The sequence below is a fragment of the Theropithecus gelada genome, chromosome 10 (genome assembly GCF_003255815.1).
Source record: "Theropithecus gelada isolate Dixy chromosome 10, Tgel_1.0, whole genome shotgun sequence".
Lineage (NCBI taxonomy): Eukaryota > Metazoa > Chordata > Mammalia > Primates > Cercopithecidae > Theropithecus > Theropithecus gelada.
The window spans coordinates 21,750,896-21,767,673 of record NC_037678.1 but is presented as its reverse complement, the minus strand read 5'-3'; the positions used below and the strand labels follow the sequence as shown (position 1 = coordinate 21,767,673).

At 44.1% G+C, this 16,778-nt stretch overlaps 1 protein-coding gene across 5 annotated transcripts; it reads left to right on the top strand.

The window, feature by feature from the left end:
- The first annotated feature begins 2,410 nt into the window (after positions 1-2,410).
- CCDC117 (coiled-coil domain containing 117) lies at positions 2,411-16,491 on the top strand. Of its 5 annotated transcripts, none has more exons than XM_025400249.1 (5): positions 2,411-2,772; positions 3,432-3,482; positions 8,901-9,125; positions 10,994-11,131; positions 13,278-16,491. In XM_025400249.1, the coding sequence occupies exons 1-5, from the start codon at positions 2,585-2,587 to the stop codon at positions 13,513-13,515; spliced, it is 840 nt and encodes a 279-aa protein (XP_025256034.1). In that variant the 5' UTR covers positions 2,411-2,584; the 3' UTR covers positions 13,516-16,491. The 5 variants fall into 5 exon arrangements, with proteins under 5 accessions (XP_025256034.1, XP_025256035.1, XP_025256036.1 ...); XM_025400253.1 differs by having other exon boundaries at positions 2,442-2,948; XM_025400250.1 differs by lacking the exon at positions 3,432-3,482.
- Positions 16,492-16,778: the final 287 nt, after the last annotated feature.

The following is a 16,778-nucleotide window of genomic DNA, read 5'->3' as shown; positions in this document are numbered from 1 at the left end:
GTAATCCCAGCACTTTGGGAGGCTGAGGTGGACAGATCACTTGAGGTCAGGAGTTTGAGACCAGTCTGGCCAACGTGGTGAAACCCGTCTCTACTAAAAACAGAAAAATTAGCCAGGTATGGTAGCACATGACTGTAATCCCAGCTACTCGGCAGGCTGAGGCATGAGAACTGCTTGAACCCAGGAGGGAGAGGCTGCAGTGAGCCAAGATCGCACCACTGCACTCCAGTCTGGGCAACAGATGAGAACCTGTCTCAAAAAAAAAAAAAAAAAAAAAGACACCCAATCACAAATTTATCCCCACTTCCTGACAGGATTAATTCCAGGCAAAGCTGTTTTGTTTCTTTTCTTTTACCTTTTCTTTCTCTTGCCCTATCGCGCAGGCTGGAGTGCAATGGCACGATCTCAAATCTCGGCTCACTGCAACCTCTGCCTCCCGGGCTCAAGCGATTCTCCTGCCTCAGCCTTCTGAGTAACCGGAACTACAGGCGCCCACAACCACGCCTGGCTAATTTTTGTATTTTTAGTAGAGACAGGATTTCACTATATTGACCAGCTGGTCTCGAACTCCTGACCTTGTGATCCGAACGCCTTGGCCTCCCAAAGTGCTGGGATTACAGGTGTGAGCCACCGCACCCAGTCGAAAAGCTGTTTTTTTGTTTGCTTGTTTGTTTGTTTTGAGACGGAGTCTCGCTCTGTAGCCCCAGCTGGAGTGCAGTGGCCTGATCTCTGCTTACGGCAAGCTCCGCCTCCCGTGTTCACGCTATTTTCCTGCCTCAGCCTTGCGAGTAACTGGGACTACAGGCGCCTGCCACCACGCCCGGCTAATTTTTTGTATTTTTAGCAGAGAGGGGGTTTCACCGTGTTAGTCAGGATCGTCTCGATCTTCTGACCTCGTGATCCGCCCGCCTCAGCCTCCCAAAGTGCTGGGATTATACACATGAGCCACTGCGTCCGGCCAAAAGCTGTTTTTTTAAACCTTCCCTCAAATCATCTAACACAACCCCAAATCCTATGAAAAGCCTTTGTAACACCTTCTTAGGGAGACACTTCCTCACCGCAATGAGTGGATAAATCTTTCTTTGTTCAGTTATGTACAGGTGTGTGCTTTGGCTGAAGGGCATTGAGATTGGCATAAGCAATTTAGATTGGATGGTGGTGCTGTTGCGAGATGGAAAAAACAGTGCATAATCAGTGATTGGAGTTGACCATCTGCCAAGCCCAGGGAGGAGATGCTGCCTTTGAATGCCCCAAAGAGACTGGAAGGCTTGCCAATACCTCTCACAAGTGCTCTGAGGCTTTTGTTTTTGTTTAAGTCGTGATTTACTTTTTTTTTTTTTGAGACAAAGTCTTGCTGTGTCACTCAGGCTGGAGTGCAGTGGTGTAATTATAGCTCACCGGAACCTCAAACTCACGGGCTCAAGCTATCCTCTCACCTCAGCCCCCCGAGTAGCTGGGACTACAGGCATGCACCACCACGCTTGACTAATTTTTATTTTTTTGTTGTTGAGATAGGGTCTAGCCATTTGAGATGGAGTCTCACTCTGTTACCCAGGCTGGAGTACAGTGGTGCGATCTCGGCTCACTGCAACCTCCGCCTCCCGGGTTCAAGTGATTCTCCTGCCTCAGCCTCCCGAGTAGATGGGATTATAGGCACAGACCACCACACCTGGCTAATTTTTTATATTTTTGGTAGAGACGGGATTTCACCGTGTAGGCCAGACTGGTCTTGAACTCCTGACCTCAAGTGATTCACCCACTTTGGCCTCCCAAAGTGATAAGATTACAGACTTGAGTCACCTCACCCAGCCAGCAAATGAGGTTTTTACTTATCTTCCATGCTGTTCTAAGGCACCACCAACTTCATTTGTATTAAAATTGTTACATTTTTATTGATTCACTTATATTAATAACTGATACTTAATGAGTGTGTATTGTACGTCAGGCACTGCTCTAAGGGCTCTAGATTGTTTTTGTTTTGAGACAGGGTCTCCCGGACTCAAAAGATCCTCCTGCCTCCACCTTCCAAATTGCTGGGATTACAGGACTGAGCCACCGCCCAGCCCTGGCTCTAGATGTTTAAATTCATGTACTCCACACATCAACTCCATGATTATATATACTATTATTATCTCATTTTACTACTGTGGAAACTGAGGTACGAAACTTGCAGAGTGAGGATTTGAACCTAGGTCATACTCGTGGTCAGCCAGAGCCACCCTTTTTTTACATTCGTAGGAAGATATGGTTCACACTGTGCAACACATTGATCTTTTCGTTTTACTCTTCTGTAGCTTGTCCATATCAACACATAGCCCCGGCTAAGAGGTTGAGAGACAGCCATTTTGTTTGTAGTCTGGAAGGACTGCAAATCCCGGCATCCCTCGCGGCAGCGGCCCTCTACACACAACAAATCCCGGCATGCCCCTGAGCGGCCCGAGGTGGAGGGTTCTAGAAGGCGTGACGTGGGGTCGAGAGCGGGATCGGAGGCTGGCGCCTTTCGGCAGTCGCTGTGGCTGCAGCTGCCGGGCCTGGGGACGCGGGCGGCCGAGGCCGCCGTCGCAGCTTCCTAGTCTCGCCGGCTATGGCTACGCTCGGCCGGCCCTTCAGCGGCCTGCCTCTGAGCGGCAGCTCGGACTTCCTGCAGCCGCCGCCGCAGCCGGCCTTCCCTGGCCGGGCCTTCCCGCCAGGGGCTGACGGCGCCGACTTGGCCCCGCGGTCGGGACCCCGCGCAGTCCCTAGCAGCCCCGCCGGGAGTGCGGCGCGCGGACGGTGAGGAGCCCGTCGGGCTCAGGGCGGGCGGGCAGGCTGGGCGCCCCTCGCGGCGGGCACGGGCAGGGGCGCGGGCTCCGCGCCGGGGCATCTTGACTTTCCCTCCCCACGGCCCTCCGCGGGAGCTTCGCAGCCCAGTTTACAGATGAAGAAACTGATCCCCAGAGACGTTAACTGTAAGTCGCCTGGGGTCGCACAGCCCAGGAGTCCGGTCCGAACCTCGGCCCGACTGTGTCCCCGAGAAGTGAGACTTCCAGTTGGAACCTGGGCGACTCGGTCTGGGTGCACCCTCGGCGCGGCCGCTGTTAGTGACAACTTTCAGTGTCTCATCTGCAAAGTATGCCAAGCATGGGACAGAAACGGGTCCTCTTAGTGAGATTATGCAAATAAAGTGCTTAGAACAGCGTCTTCCCCGAGGACGTTTTCCCTCGTTTGGTCTTCCACATTGACAAAACGACAAGTTGAGATTTCAGTGCCCAGTTATGTCGGGGCAACCCACCGTTACCCGACTGACCTGTGATTTGTACCCATCCCACTAGGCTCAGAAAGGGACGTTTGGTGTGTGGGGATGAGGAAGATTATTGGAGCAAGAAAGAGGATCCTGAAAGCACAAGCTCAAGTACATTTCTGAATTGACTGATTTTTGTTTGTTCCAACAGTGTTTCTGTTCACTGTAAAAAGAAACACAAGCGAGAGGAGGAGGATGATGAGTAAGTTTCAGTGGTTGTTTATTCACTCTATGGTCACCGTTAATTGAGCCCATGTTGTAGTCTAAATTACTTGTTTAAGTGAAAAGGTGAAACATTAGATGAGTGTTTCTGGAAAGAGACACAGGAATTAGTGACATTGGTTGTCTTTTAGAGAAAGTAACAGTGGCAGGTCAGAGGGAAACTTTTCGCTCTGTAACAAATTGTAATGTTTGGATTTTGAGCCATGTTAATGTTACATGCACAAAGTAAAATAATTTAAAAAGTACATATTGAAAAGTTGTTTTTTTTTTTGAGACGGAGTCTCCCAGGCTGATGTCGGCTCAATGTAAACTCCGTCTCCCAGGTTCATCCCATTCTCCTGCCTCAACCTCCCTAGTAGCTGGGACTACAGGCGCCCGCCACCACGCCTGGCTATTTTTTTGTATTTGTTTGTTTGTTTGTTTAGTAGTTGTTTTTTTAGTAGAGACGGGGTTTCATCGTGTTAGCCAGGATGGTCTCGATCTTCTGACTTCGTGATCCGCCCGCCTCGGCCTCCCAAAGTGCTGGGATTAAGGCCTGAGCCGCCCCAGCCTGAAAAGTCTTTTTTTTTTTTTTTTTTTTTTTAAAGTCAGGGTCTCTGTCACTCAAGCTGGAGTGCAGTTGTGTTATCCCAGCTCACTGCAGCATCAAACTCCTTGGGCTCAAAATGATCCTTCAGCTTTAGCCTCCTGAATAGCTGAGACTACAGACTTGTCACCACGCTGAGCTAATTTTTAAAAAAAATTTTTGTAGAGATGGTGTCTCACTATGTTGACCAGTCTGGTCATGAACTTTTGACCTCAAGCAATCCTCCCAGCTCTGGGATTACAGGTGTGAACTGTCACACCAGACTGTATTCAAGTCTTTTACTCCACACCCCTAGTTTTCCCCACCAGAGATAACCATTACCCTTTTCCTGTGTCTCCTTTAGACGATAATCTAAAAATTTACCAAGTTTTCAAGTCTTTTTCTTTCTTTTTTTTTTTTTGTTTGAGACAGGGTCTGATTCTGTCACTCAGGCTGGAGTGCAGTGGCTATTTTTTTTACATTCGTAGGAAGATATGGTTCACACTGTACAACACATTGATCTTTTCATTTTACTCTTTTGTAGCTTGTTCCATATCAACACATAGAGGTTTACATAATTTCTCTTTAAATAGTTGAGTGGAAGCCAGGCGTGGTGGCTCACACTGTAATCCCAGCACTTTGGGAGGCTGAGAAGGGCAAATCAGGTGGTTAGGAGTTTGAGACCAGCCTGGCCGACATGGTGAAACCCTGTCTGTACTAAAATACAAAAATTAGCTGTGGGTAGTGGTGTGTGCATGTAATCCCAGCTACTCAGGTGGCTGAGGCAGGAGAATCGCTTGAACCCAGAAGGCAGAGGTTGCAGTAAGCCAAGATCACGCCATTGCACTCCAGCCTGGGCAATAGAGTGAGACTCCGTCTCAAAAAACAAAACAAAAAATAGTTGTGTGGAATTCTTTTTTTTTTTTTGAGACGGAGTCTTTGCTCTGCCACCCAGGCTGGAACGCAGTGGCGTGATCTCGGCTCACTGCAAGCTCCGCCTCCTGGGTTCACACCATTCTCCTGCCTCAGCCTCCTGAGTAGCTGGGACTACAGGCGCCCGCTACCACGCCTGGCCAATTTTTTGTATTTTTAGTAGAGACGGGGTTTCACCGTGTTAGCCAGGATGGTCTCGATCTCCTGACCTCGTGATCCACCCGCCTCGGCCTCCCAAAGTGCTGGGATTACAGGCTTGAGCCACCGCGCCCGGCCTGTATTCTGTATCTTTTCTTTTGTTTTTTTCCCCAGTTACTTTGTTGCTCAGGCTAGAGTGCAGTGGCACAGGCTCAGCTCACTGCCACCTCTATCTCCCAGGTTCAAGCGATTCTCCTGCCTCAGCCTCACAAGTAGCTGGGATTACAGGAGCATACCACCACGCCCAGCTAATTTTTTTTTTTTTTGAGACGGAGTTTCACTCTTGTTGCCCAGGCTGGAGTGCAATGGCACAATCTCCACTCAGCACAACCTCTGCCTCCCAGCTTCAAGTGGTTCTCCGGCTGTACCTCCTAAATAGTTGGGATTACAGGCATGTGCCGCCTTGCCTGGCTAATTTTGTATTTTCAGTAGAGACAGGGTTTCTCCATGTGGATCAGGCTGGTCTGGAACTCCCGACCTCAGATGATCCTCTTGCCTTGGCCTCCCAGAGTGCTGGGATTACAGGCATGAGCCACTGCGCCCGGCCAATTTTTTGTATTTTTAATAGAGAAAGGGTTGTGCCATGTTGGCCAAGCTGGTCTCAAACTCCTGACCTCAAGTGATCTGCCTGCCTCGGCCTCCCAAAGTGCTGGGATTACAGGCGTGAGCTACTGTGCCAGACCAGTATACTGTAGCCTTTTTTTTTTTGAGATGGTGTCTCGCTCTGTTGCCCAGGCTGGAGTGCAGTGGCACAATCTCGGCTCCCTCGGCACAACCTCTGCCTCCCAGGTTCAAGTGATTCTCCTGCCTCAGCCTCCCGTGTAGCTGGGACTACAGGTGTGTGATAATTTTTTGTATTTTTGGTAGAGACGGGGTTTCACCATGTTAGCCAAGATGGTCTCGATCTCTTGACCTTGTGATCTGCTCGCCTCGGCCTCCCAAAGTGCTGGAATTACAAGCATGAGCCACTGTGCCTGGCCTATTCTGTGTCTTAAATTACATTGTCATTCATTGTTTGTTTTGTAATTATTAAGCTGTATGTTTGATGTAATTTTACGTGTGTAGGATTTTATAGTTAAAAAGGTTAAAGAAGTTTAGATTGTTGTTTTAATTTATATTTGTTAATTATAAGTGATAGTGAACATCTTTTCTTTTCTTTTTTTTCTTTTTTTTTTTTTTTTTTTTGAGATGGACTCTCACTCAGCCCTGGCCAGGCTGGAGTGCAGAGCTGTGATCTTGGCTTACTGCAACCTCTACCGCCCAGGCTCAAGTGATTCTCCTGCCTCAGCCTCCCAAGTTGCTGGAACTACAGTCGCGCACCACCAGGCCCACCTTATTTTTGTATTTTTAGTAGAGACGGGGTTTCACCATGTTGGCCAGGGTGGTCTTGATCTCTTGACCTCATGATTCACCCGCCTGGGCCTCCCAAAGTTCTGGGATTACAGGCGCAAGCCACTGCGCCTGGCTGTTTATGCATATTTTCTATTGGCTTATTGATCTTTTTCTTACTCATAGGAATTTTTTTTTTCTTTTTGAGACGGATCCTCACTCTTTTGCCCAGGTTGGAATACAGTAGCATGATCTGGGTTCACTGTAGCAACCTCCGCCTCCTGGGTTCAAGCGATTCTTCTGTCTCAGCCTCCGGAGTGGCTGGGATTACAGGTGCATGCCACCATGCCTGGCTAATTTTTTGCATTTTCAGTAAAGACAGGTTTCACCCTGTTAGCCAGGATGGTCTCTATCTCCTGACCTTGTGATTCGCTCACCTAGGCCTCCCAAAGTGTTGGGATTATAGGCGTGAGCCACCACGTCCTGCCAGGAAATCTTTATTAAGGAAGTTAGGGGTTTATGTGTGTTGCACTTGTTTTCTTCAAATTTATCCTTTGTCTTTTAATTTTGTGTATGATTTTTTTCTGCCATTGGACACTTTGGATTTTCTAAACTTGTTGATACGTAGATTCATAAAACATTAGATTTGAAAGTTCCCTTAGTTTAAAAATCACTGGGTCCGGCGCAGTGGCTCATTCCTGTAATCCTAGCACTTTGGGAGGCCGAGGCAGGCAGATCACCTCAGATCAGTAGTTTGAGACCAGCTGGGCCAACATGATGAAACCTCTTCTCTACTAAAAATACAAAAATCATCTGGGCGTGGTGGTACGTGCATGTAGTCCCAGCTACTCGGAGGCTGAGGCGGGAGAATTGCTTGAACCCAGGAGGCGGAGGTTGCAGTGAGACCCACTGACCAGAAAATATTTCTGTTCCTTATTGCCTTGGGATTACTGTGGATAACACAGGAAACTTTTTGCTTTTATCTTTTGGGGTTCCCTCTTAAGATGTTATTATAGATGCCTAAATAAATAAATAAAAAGTTTAAAGTATAGAAACTATTGGCTTAAAAAGTTAACCATCTTTAATTTACAAATGGAGAAGTTGAGGCCTTGGGAGGAGGTGGAATGAGACATTTGGATGTCTAATGCCCAGAAGTGTGCTATCATATTATCTTTGGGACTTAATTATCATCGATCTCTATTTAGAAAGTGAACCTACAGGCATGAAATAACTTAGCCTAAATCATGTTGTTGGAGATCAGAGTGCAGAACCCAGCTGTTAAACTCATTTGCATTTTATAGTGGAATTGTTAGATTGTGTGGGGAAATTACCTGTTCCCTTTAGATTTATTTTGCTTTTGGGGGATGTGGACTCTCTCACTGTGTTGCCCAGGTTGGTCTCAGACACTGGGCTCAAGTGATCTCCTTCCGCAGCTTCCCAAGTAGCTGGGACTGTAGGCACACACCACCACACTTGCCTTATTCTGCTTTTTTCTCAAGATGCAACTCATTACTTTACTGTGACACTTTGGAGAAGCCAGGTTAGTTTTTCTAGGTCCTGGTTTCCAAATTAAAAAAAAAAAGGGATTTGATGAATTCTTAAGTTTCTATGAAGTACGAATTTGTTTAGGATGTGAAGACATTATGTTGCAAAGTGGGAGAAAATTGGACCCCACTATTGGTTGGACACTGATAGAGCCTCTGACATTTTGAAGGGGACCAAGACATTAATGCTGTCCCCCACACCTGTAATATTAATACTTTGAACAAACCTCATGAGATGTACATTTTTGCCCTAAGGGAATATAGAATGGCTGCCAGACCATCTCCCTATATGTTTGATGGAGCAGTAGCAGTATGACAAAATATGCTGAATTGCTGACTTTTGGTTTCTTTGTTTCATTCATTCATTCATTCATTCATTCATTCATGGTTTGAATTAGTGTCTCACTATATTGCCCAAGCTGGTCTTGAACTGTAGGCTCAGGTGATCCTCCTACCTCAGCCACTCCAAGTGCTGGTATTATAGGTGTGAGCCACCACGCCCAGCCAACTTTTGGTTTCTTTACTTCCCACTTGCCCTTTCCAGAGCCAAATAAGCAGGAATGACTTTAAGGTCCCACATTGAACACTTAACTGTTTGAACAGGCAAAATCTTGCAGGTGCATCTTTATTTGGCAAAGAGCAGTAGAAGAAAGCAGTTCAGTGTGGCTGTGAGAATAGCAGGAAAAAAATGCAGTATTTTCCATCTTGTAATCACACACTGTCAAAAAAGTTAGTTTTTTAAATATAAAAATTTGATTGGAGAGAGGAATGATAAACGTTTCATTTATATTAGTTGGGATTTTCATTGAATTTTTTTTCTGTTTTTTAGTTGTCCAGTAAGAAAGAAAAGGATAACTGAAGCAGATCTCTGTGCTGGTCCTAATGACTGGATTCTTTGTGCACATCAGGATGTAGAGGGGCATGGAGTAAATCCCTGCATTAGTGGCCTTTCCGTACCTGGGATATTAGATGTTATTTGTGAAGAAATGGATCAGACAACTGGAGAACCACAGTGTGAAGTTGCCCGAAGGAAGCTTCAAGAGATTGAGGACAGGTAACTGAGCAGTGTATATAGCTGCTTTTTTGCTGTTTCCTTGTAATAGCTCTTCTCATATAAGCTAATTCTGTTTATCATTTGGTGATACCTTGATCCTTAACCTCTCAGAAAGACTGTAAGTCAGAGAATTCAAAGCGTATGTTTTTTTTTTGTTTTGTTTTGTTTTTTAGATGGAGTTTTGCTCTTGTTGCCTAGGCTGGAGTGCAATGGCACCATCTTGGCTCAGTGCAACCTCCGCCTCCTGGGTTCAAGCGATTCTCCTGCCCCAGCCTCCCGAGTAGCTGGGATTACAGCCATGCGCCACCAAGCCCAGCTAATTTTGTATTTTTAGTAGAGACATGTTGGTCTCTACTAAAGAGACCATGTTGGTCAGGCTGGTCTTGAACTCATAACCTCAGGTGATCCACCCGTCTCAGCCTCCCAAAGTGCTGGGATTACAGGCGTGAGCCAACCCGCCCCCCCCTTTTCTTTTTTTTTAATTGAGACAGGGTCTTGCTTTGTCACCCAGGTTGGAGTGCAGTGGCTCACTGCAGTCTTGACCTTTCAGGCTCAACACATCTGCCCCCCTCAGCCTCCCGAGTAGCTGGGACTGCAAGCATGCACCACCACCCCTGGCTAATCTTTGTGTCTTTTATAGAGACGGGATTTCACCATGTTGCCCAAGCTGGTCATGCATTCTTGGGCTCAAGCAAGCCGCCTGCCTCAGCCTCCCAAAGTGCTGGGATTACAGGCGTGAGCTACTGTGCTGGGCCAGTATACTGTAGCCTTTTTTTTTTTTGAAACAATCTCGCTCTGTCGCCCAGGCTGGAGTGCAATGACACCATCTCAGCTCACTGCAACCTCTGCCTCCCAGGTTCAAGCAATTCACTTGCCTCAGCCTCCTGAGTAACCGGGATTACAGGTGTCTGCCACCACACCTGGCTAATTTTTTTTGTATTTTTATTTTTATTTTTGGAGACAGAGTCTCGCTGTGTCGCTTAGGCTGGAGTGCAGTGGTGCGATCTTGGCTCATTGCGATCTCCACCTCCCAGGTTCAAGCAATTCTCCTGCCTCAATCTCCTGAGTAGCTGGGATTACAGGTGCCTGCCATCACACTTGGCTAATTTTTGTATTTTTAGTAAAGACAGGGTTTCACCATGTTGGCCAGGCTGGTCTCGAACTCCTGGCCTCAGGTTATCTGCCCATCTCGGCCTCTCAAGTGCTGGGATTACAGGCATGAGGCACCGTGCCCAGCCATGAAGTATGTGCTTTTAAAGTGAATTCTCATAGAACTGCTAAGTGTTTTCACTTACTGTCTCTGAATATTAATTTTGGTTTATGTGATAATTCTCAGAAAAACATTCAGATTTGATTATATGTAAAACTTTTTTGTTAAATGAAATGTTGAACAACCCCCTGAGTATAGTTTTTTTTGTTTTGAGACGGAGTCTTGCTCTGTTGCTCAGGCTGGTGTAGAATGGCACGATCTTGGTTCACTGCAACCTCCACCTCCTGGGTTCAAGTGATTCTCCTGCCTCAGCCTCCTGAGTAGCTGAATTACAGGGATGTGTCACCACACCCTACAAATTTTTGTATTTTTAGTAGAGATGGGATTTCACCATGTTGGCCAGGCTCTTCTCCAAATCCTAACCTCAGGTTATCTGCCCGCCTCAGCCTCCCAAAGTGCTGGGATTACAGGTGTGAGCTGCCACGCCCAGCCTGAGTATACCTTTTATACTCAGGTATAGCCTCATTGTTTGCTTAGTCTATTGCTGTATTACTTACTGCTTTTATCCTTTTGTATTTTTAAAATTTTGTCTAAATACTAGAATATATAATAGCTTGTCTAAATATTTTTTCTTCTGCTGATGCCTTAATTGATTTAGGATAATTGATGAAGATGAAGAAGTTGAAGCTGACAGAAATGTTAACCATCTCCCCAGTCTTGTCCTTTCTGATACCATGAAAACAGGTTTGAAGAGGGAATTTGATGAAGTTTTTACAAAGAAAATGATTGAGTCTATGTAAGTTTTGGTACCTGATTTCTATTTATTTATGATCTTGCAGGGAAAACCCAGTGTCTAGATTCTGCCCATCCTGTCCTCGTCAGCTCTTTTTATCTCCTGATCACCAGGCAATCGGAGATTGGCTTTTTCCTAGTTCATTGGGTTGAGCAAAGTGCTTTACAAGTAGAAGTTTGAAGTATGGGGAAGTGGCTGCCTTGCCTACTTACTCTTTCTTTCCTTTGAAGACCTAAAATGGACTGTAGTCTGCTATTTGGAAATGGGATGACTGGCAAGAGAGCCCACTCTCTCAAGTTCTTGTGATAGGATACAGGAACCACATTTCAAAGGCTCCTGTTTACCCGGCTTTCTAAATTACCCAGGAACAACATTGAGGCCTAGGAAACAAAAAAAAAAGTGGCCCATCAGTGAAAGTAGTTACTGCAAAGACTGCAAAACAAAGCTCATATTCTTGACTCATTAGCATAGTCCTTCCAGGCCTTTAGCAGAGCTGTTTTGCTTTTAATCTAAACACAGTTTATGAGCTCAGTTATCTGGTTTCCTAGATCATCAGAGTAGAAGCAGAAACAGCAAATGAGAGCAGAACAAACAAAACTCCTAACAGGGAGCAGTGACTACACTGTGAGGACAAGAGAGGAACCTGGAAAATAAACACAATAACCTAAAAAGTAAAGTGGCCTGGGGCCTGTGAGTAATGATTAGCCCAGCCCTGTAATCCTGTAGTCCCTGAAGCCTCCATGATCTCAAATTGTCATTATTAACTATGTAAAATAGTAGGGAAGTTGGTTATAAAGTGCCATTTAGGTATTGCCTAGGAAAGACTTTAGATGGAGTTGGTACCCAATGAGGGCAAGTTTCAGGTATCTGAAAAAACCTCTTAGGACACCAGTCTCAGTGAGGCCAGATAGATGAGGCATTATTACCTTTGGATACAGGGGAGATGGTTTGTGCTAGAAGTTCAGCTGCTATTTGGTCTTATCACAGAGGTTTTGCTTTAGGGTCCTATCTTGAGCTTATAATTAACTACCAAGCCCTAAGGGTGGGTAAATAGCCATAAGTAAGCTGGTCACGTTACCCTCCAGCCTAAAACATAGCACTTTCTGCTTTTGGTAGTTTTCCAGAAGCTAGCCTTTGGGGGTATTTCATTGTTTTGTTTTATTTTTGCTTCCTCTTTGGGCCCAGACACCATCGCTGCCACAGTGTGTGTATAACATAGTCATTTTGCCTTAACCGTGAAGCTTGTTTTGTTTTGCTTTGTTTTGTGTTTTGAGACAGGGTCTCACTCTGTCACCCAGGCTGGAGTGTAGTGTGGCATGATCACAGTTCACCACAGACTTGACCTCCCGGGCTCAGGTGATCCTCCCACCTCAGCCTCCCGAGTAGCTGGGACTACAGGCACCCAGCTAATTTTTGTATTTTTTGTAGAGACAGGGTTCACCACATTGTCCGGGCTGGTTGCAAACTCCTGGGCTCAAACCGTCTGCCTGGCTCGGCCTCCCAAAGTGATAGGATTACAGGCACGAGCCACCATGCCTGACCCATAAAGCATTATACTTTGTACCTGTACTAAAAGGCACCTGAGATACTTTCAGCATGTTTGTCCAGTGTTTCCTTTTCATTTATAATGATTTAGTATAAGCTAGCTGCCTACATCTAATATTAACCACAGTTTTAAAAAATTTCTAACAATCAAGGGCTCTATGTTTTCACATTGGATTTTTAGATACTTCCCATTACAGCATCATTACATCCACTTGATTTGGTTAGATATACATGTTGAAGTGTGCAATGTTATGTATTTGAGGGGCGTTTCTAAAGATCAGTTGGAGCCAGGCATGGTGGTAATGTGCCTGTAGTCCTAATTACTGGGAAGGCTAAAGTGGGTAGATTACTTGAGTCCAGGAGTTAAAGGCTGCAGTGAGCTATGACTGTGCCACTGTACTCCACCCTGGACAACACAGCAAGACCCCCATCTCTTTAAAAAAAATAAAAATAAAAAAAAAATAAAGATCAGTTTGTGTGTTCTAAATCTCCTGTTTTGCTACCATCAGTCCTTAAGGTATTAGGTAATGTTGGCTTTTCAACCTATAGCTTTTGTTTTCATGTCCTAAAATTTTTTGATAAAAGTCTGTATTTTATGTCTTAGGAGCCGTCCTTCCATGGAGCTTGTTCTCTGGAAACCCCTCCCTGAACTCCTTTCTGATAAGCCAAAGCCATCCTCTAATACTAAGAACTATACAGGAGAGAGCCAAGCTAAGCATGCAGCTGCTGGCACTGCCTTCCCTCAGAGAACTGAACTGTTCTTGGAACCTCGGCAACCAGGGATGTCTCTGTATAATAGTTTGGAGACAGCTACTAGCACAGAAGAAGAGATGGAACTCTAGAAACCAATTTCTACACTAAAGTTGTCAAATGTTAGAAGAATCCTGTGTTCATTTATGAGACTCTTTGCATAGTATAGGGACTTGAAAGTTTTATGAAACGGGTGTAATAATATCTCCACCTGTGATTTGGGGGTGGGACTCTCATTTTGGGTAGCCATTTATTGACTTCAACTTTTTGCCAAGGAAATTTGTCTCAAGGGAAAAGCAGTTTTCTGTGGGGCTTATTAAAGGAATGTTGGTTTACAGTTTCTTCGAAGATTACAGCCTCTTCAAAGACAAGTATAGAAGCTGTATGTGTAAGGGTGACTTAAATCATATATCACATTGTCTAAACTATTCAGACACTTGGAGAATATTCTCCTTGAATTAAAAAAAGATGATTAAGAAGGATGCTCCTACTACAGCTGTATCCTGACAGTTAAGTCACAGTTTAGTGTGTAGATATGAGCTATTTACAGTGGTGCCTATATCTAATTGGGGAGGAGGGAAGAGAGCAGTAGCTTAAGCCTGTTGCTAAGAAATCTAATTTCTTAGCAACTTGTAATTTAGTTATCAATTCAGTATAGCTCGTTGATAGCCAGTAGTATTGTGGCTCTCCTCTTTGACTATGAAAATAATAGAGAAAGTTTTTCCTTCAAGGCTTTTTTGCCTTGTGCCACTGTTACTCCTTGGTTTCCCTTGCGTAATTGATAAGCCCAGTTATTCAGTAATGTTTACAAATTAATTGACTTTCCATGATAGTTAAAAGACTGATGTAACCCATCTGCAATTTGCCTATGGGAGAAGCATCCTTTAGTTCATCCTAAGGAAGTGCTTGGTCAACTAAACCCAGCATTGATAACTTTAGTAATTTTTTAAAAAGTTATACTTGTATTAGCAAGTTTTTTTTTTCCCCCCCCACCGCAACCTCCACCTCCCAGGTTCAAGCAATTCTCCTGCCTCACCCTCCTGAGTAGCTGGGATTACAGGTGCCTGCCTCCACACCCAGCTAATTTTTGTATTTTTAATAGAGACCGGGTTTCGCCATGTTGGCCAGGCTGGTCTCGAACTCCTGACCTCAGGTGATCTGCCCACCCCAGCCTCCCAAAATGCTGGGATTACAGGCGTGAGCCACGGCGCGCAGCCAGCAAGTTACTTTTAAATGTTAATTTAGAAAACAGTGAATGATTAGCTGAAAATATATGAGCAGGTGACATTGAGATTTACTGAAACAGCCAATTTGACTGGTGCTGAGACTTGTGCAGTAAGCCTAAAAGGTAGTGGAGAATTGCTTCCTGCTAGCAGGAAGCCTTCATCTTCTTGAGTACCTAAACCAGGCTTCAGGTGTCCTTTGAGGATAGCCAGGTTTGAAATTTGTAGTTTCTCAGGAAGAGCTCTTCTGTGTGGCAGGGGCTGATAGGGCAAAATAAAATGACAGTTTCTTTATTGCTACAGAGTATCCACTATAAGTTATTAAATGAGTGTAATGGTATAATGCCCTTCCATCACAACAGGACACCACCCCAGTTTTGTTTTCTGGGTTTCTTCCCCCTTTGTAGGAATCAGATACCTTTTATAGAAAAAAAAATGGCTTATGCCACATAAAGGTGAATTTTTAGAAACCACCTTCTAGGCGTTTTTGGAACCCTTACTGAAATCCCTCCCCTTGTTACAGATGGCATAGAAGTCACAAGTCTGTTAATTGGACTGTTACTTCTTTGCCTGTTCCTGCTTTCTCTTTCTGTCTGGATAGTCAGGAAAATATTTAATGTTTAATATTTAAACAAATTATTTAATATCTATACAGTAAAATTATTCAAACTTCAAACCAGTATTGAAAGCAGTTGAAAACCAGCTAATAGTTTCTTAATCTCAGATTTCGAGATGAATGTAAACTGTATTCTTTCGAAATGTGCAAGTGTTTGATTCATGCCGTTTGATAAACTTCTGCCTTGTAGTCATTGTTTGATGGGACCAACTTGTAAAGTTTGTAGCCTTAAACAAATCTCCATGCTAAAAAATGTGTTCCAGTGCAACACAAAAACATGAAGTGACTGCCCAGAGGTAGAGTTAGTGTTTAGGTGGAAAGGAAGATGACAGCTTTCCAAAGAAGGATCTAAAACACACCAAGATTGTCTTCTACAGGAATTGTTGGGCAGGTCTCCGACTAAAGGTCTTACGATGAAAAGGAAGAAACAAGCCCCCAACCCAAGGCTCTGATACTACTGGTAAATGTAGGAGAGAATTAAGATTCTGTTAATTAAAATCCAAACAGAGCTTATTTCACTAGTCAAGTTACCTGACGTGATAATTATTTCTGCAGGATAATTGATGTTTTATGTTCTTTTTTGGAATTTATCTTCTTGCATATGTTTCTACAAAAATTGTTTTCTTCATCCTTGTGGTGCTTATTCATCTGAGCCGTCTCCACAGTCCCAATGCCTCTGCTTTTTGTTTTACTTTTGTAGCATAAGGGTTTTGCTTTTGCTTTGCCTTAAGATTTCCCTAGGGAGTTATCAGGGCTTTTCGTTTTGTATAGCTTTTGCAGCATGGATCAAACATTGGCTTACTGTGCTAATGTGTGAAGAGAAAAAATTATCTAAAGCAGGTGAGCTTTAATGAACAAATGTGTATTTTATCTGAGTTTGAGTAGGGTGCGTGTGGTTTTTGTTTTTTGTTTTTGTTTTTGTTTTTTTGTAATATGAAGAAAGTCCAGTTCTCATAAATATTAATCACTTAAAAAACTGCTACTCTTTCTTGAAAAGGTACACATGTAAAATTTAGGAAAATAACTAAGGTAGGGGCAGGAACCATAAGAAGAATGTTTACCAGCATGTTCATGTATTATTTTGGATTTGGAACTTGGCTTTGTTTTTCAAAAGTGACAAGAATGGTTCAGTTCTAGGAATGTTCTGGAAGATGCTGTTAATTTTACTTTAAAATGAGAATCTGGTGTTTCTGTATTTTATCGTTTTCAATAAAACTTATTGTTTTGGACTTTTGAGATATTTGTATTACTCCACTTAAATAATGAAATCAGATATCTCCTTTCCTCTCAATTGTAGTTGAAGCAGCATTCATATTAGTGAAGGACTTAAATTTATGCTGAAGGGATGATTATGTTGGGATAAAGCTTAAGTTTCATATTTGAATTAGCTATTCCCAAAATAGGCAGGCTGTGTGTTGCTGTTCTAAAACCCGTAGACTGCTTTCCACTCAGAGCAATTCACTGCTATTGTTAGTATTTAGATGGCAGTGGTAACTGTGTATTCAAAAATGTTCAA

What these genes read in the sequence shown, in the direction of transcription:
- CCDC117 (XM_025400249.1), top strand. Translation starts at nt 2,585, where the DNA reads ATGGCTACGCTCGGCCGGCCCTTCAGCGGCCTGCCTCTGAGCGGCAGC. An exon ending in GGGAGTGCGGCGCGCGGACG is followed by an intron (nt 2,773 to 3,431) that starts GTGAGGAGCCCG and finishes TTGTTCCAACAG; the next exon opens with TGTTTCTGTTCACTGTAAAA. An exon ending in CTTCAAGAGATTGAGGACAG is followed by an intron (nt 9,126 to 10,993) that starts GTAACTGAGCAG and finishes TAATTGATTTAG; the next exon opens with GATAATTGATGAAGATGAAG.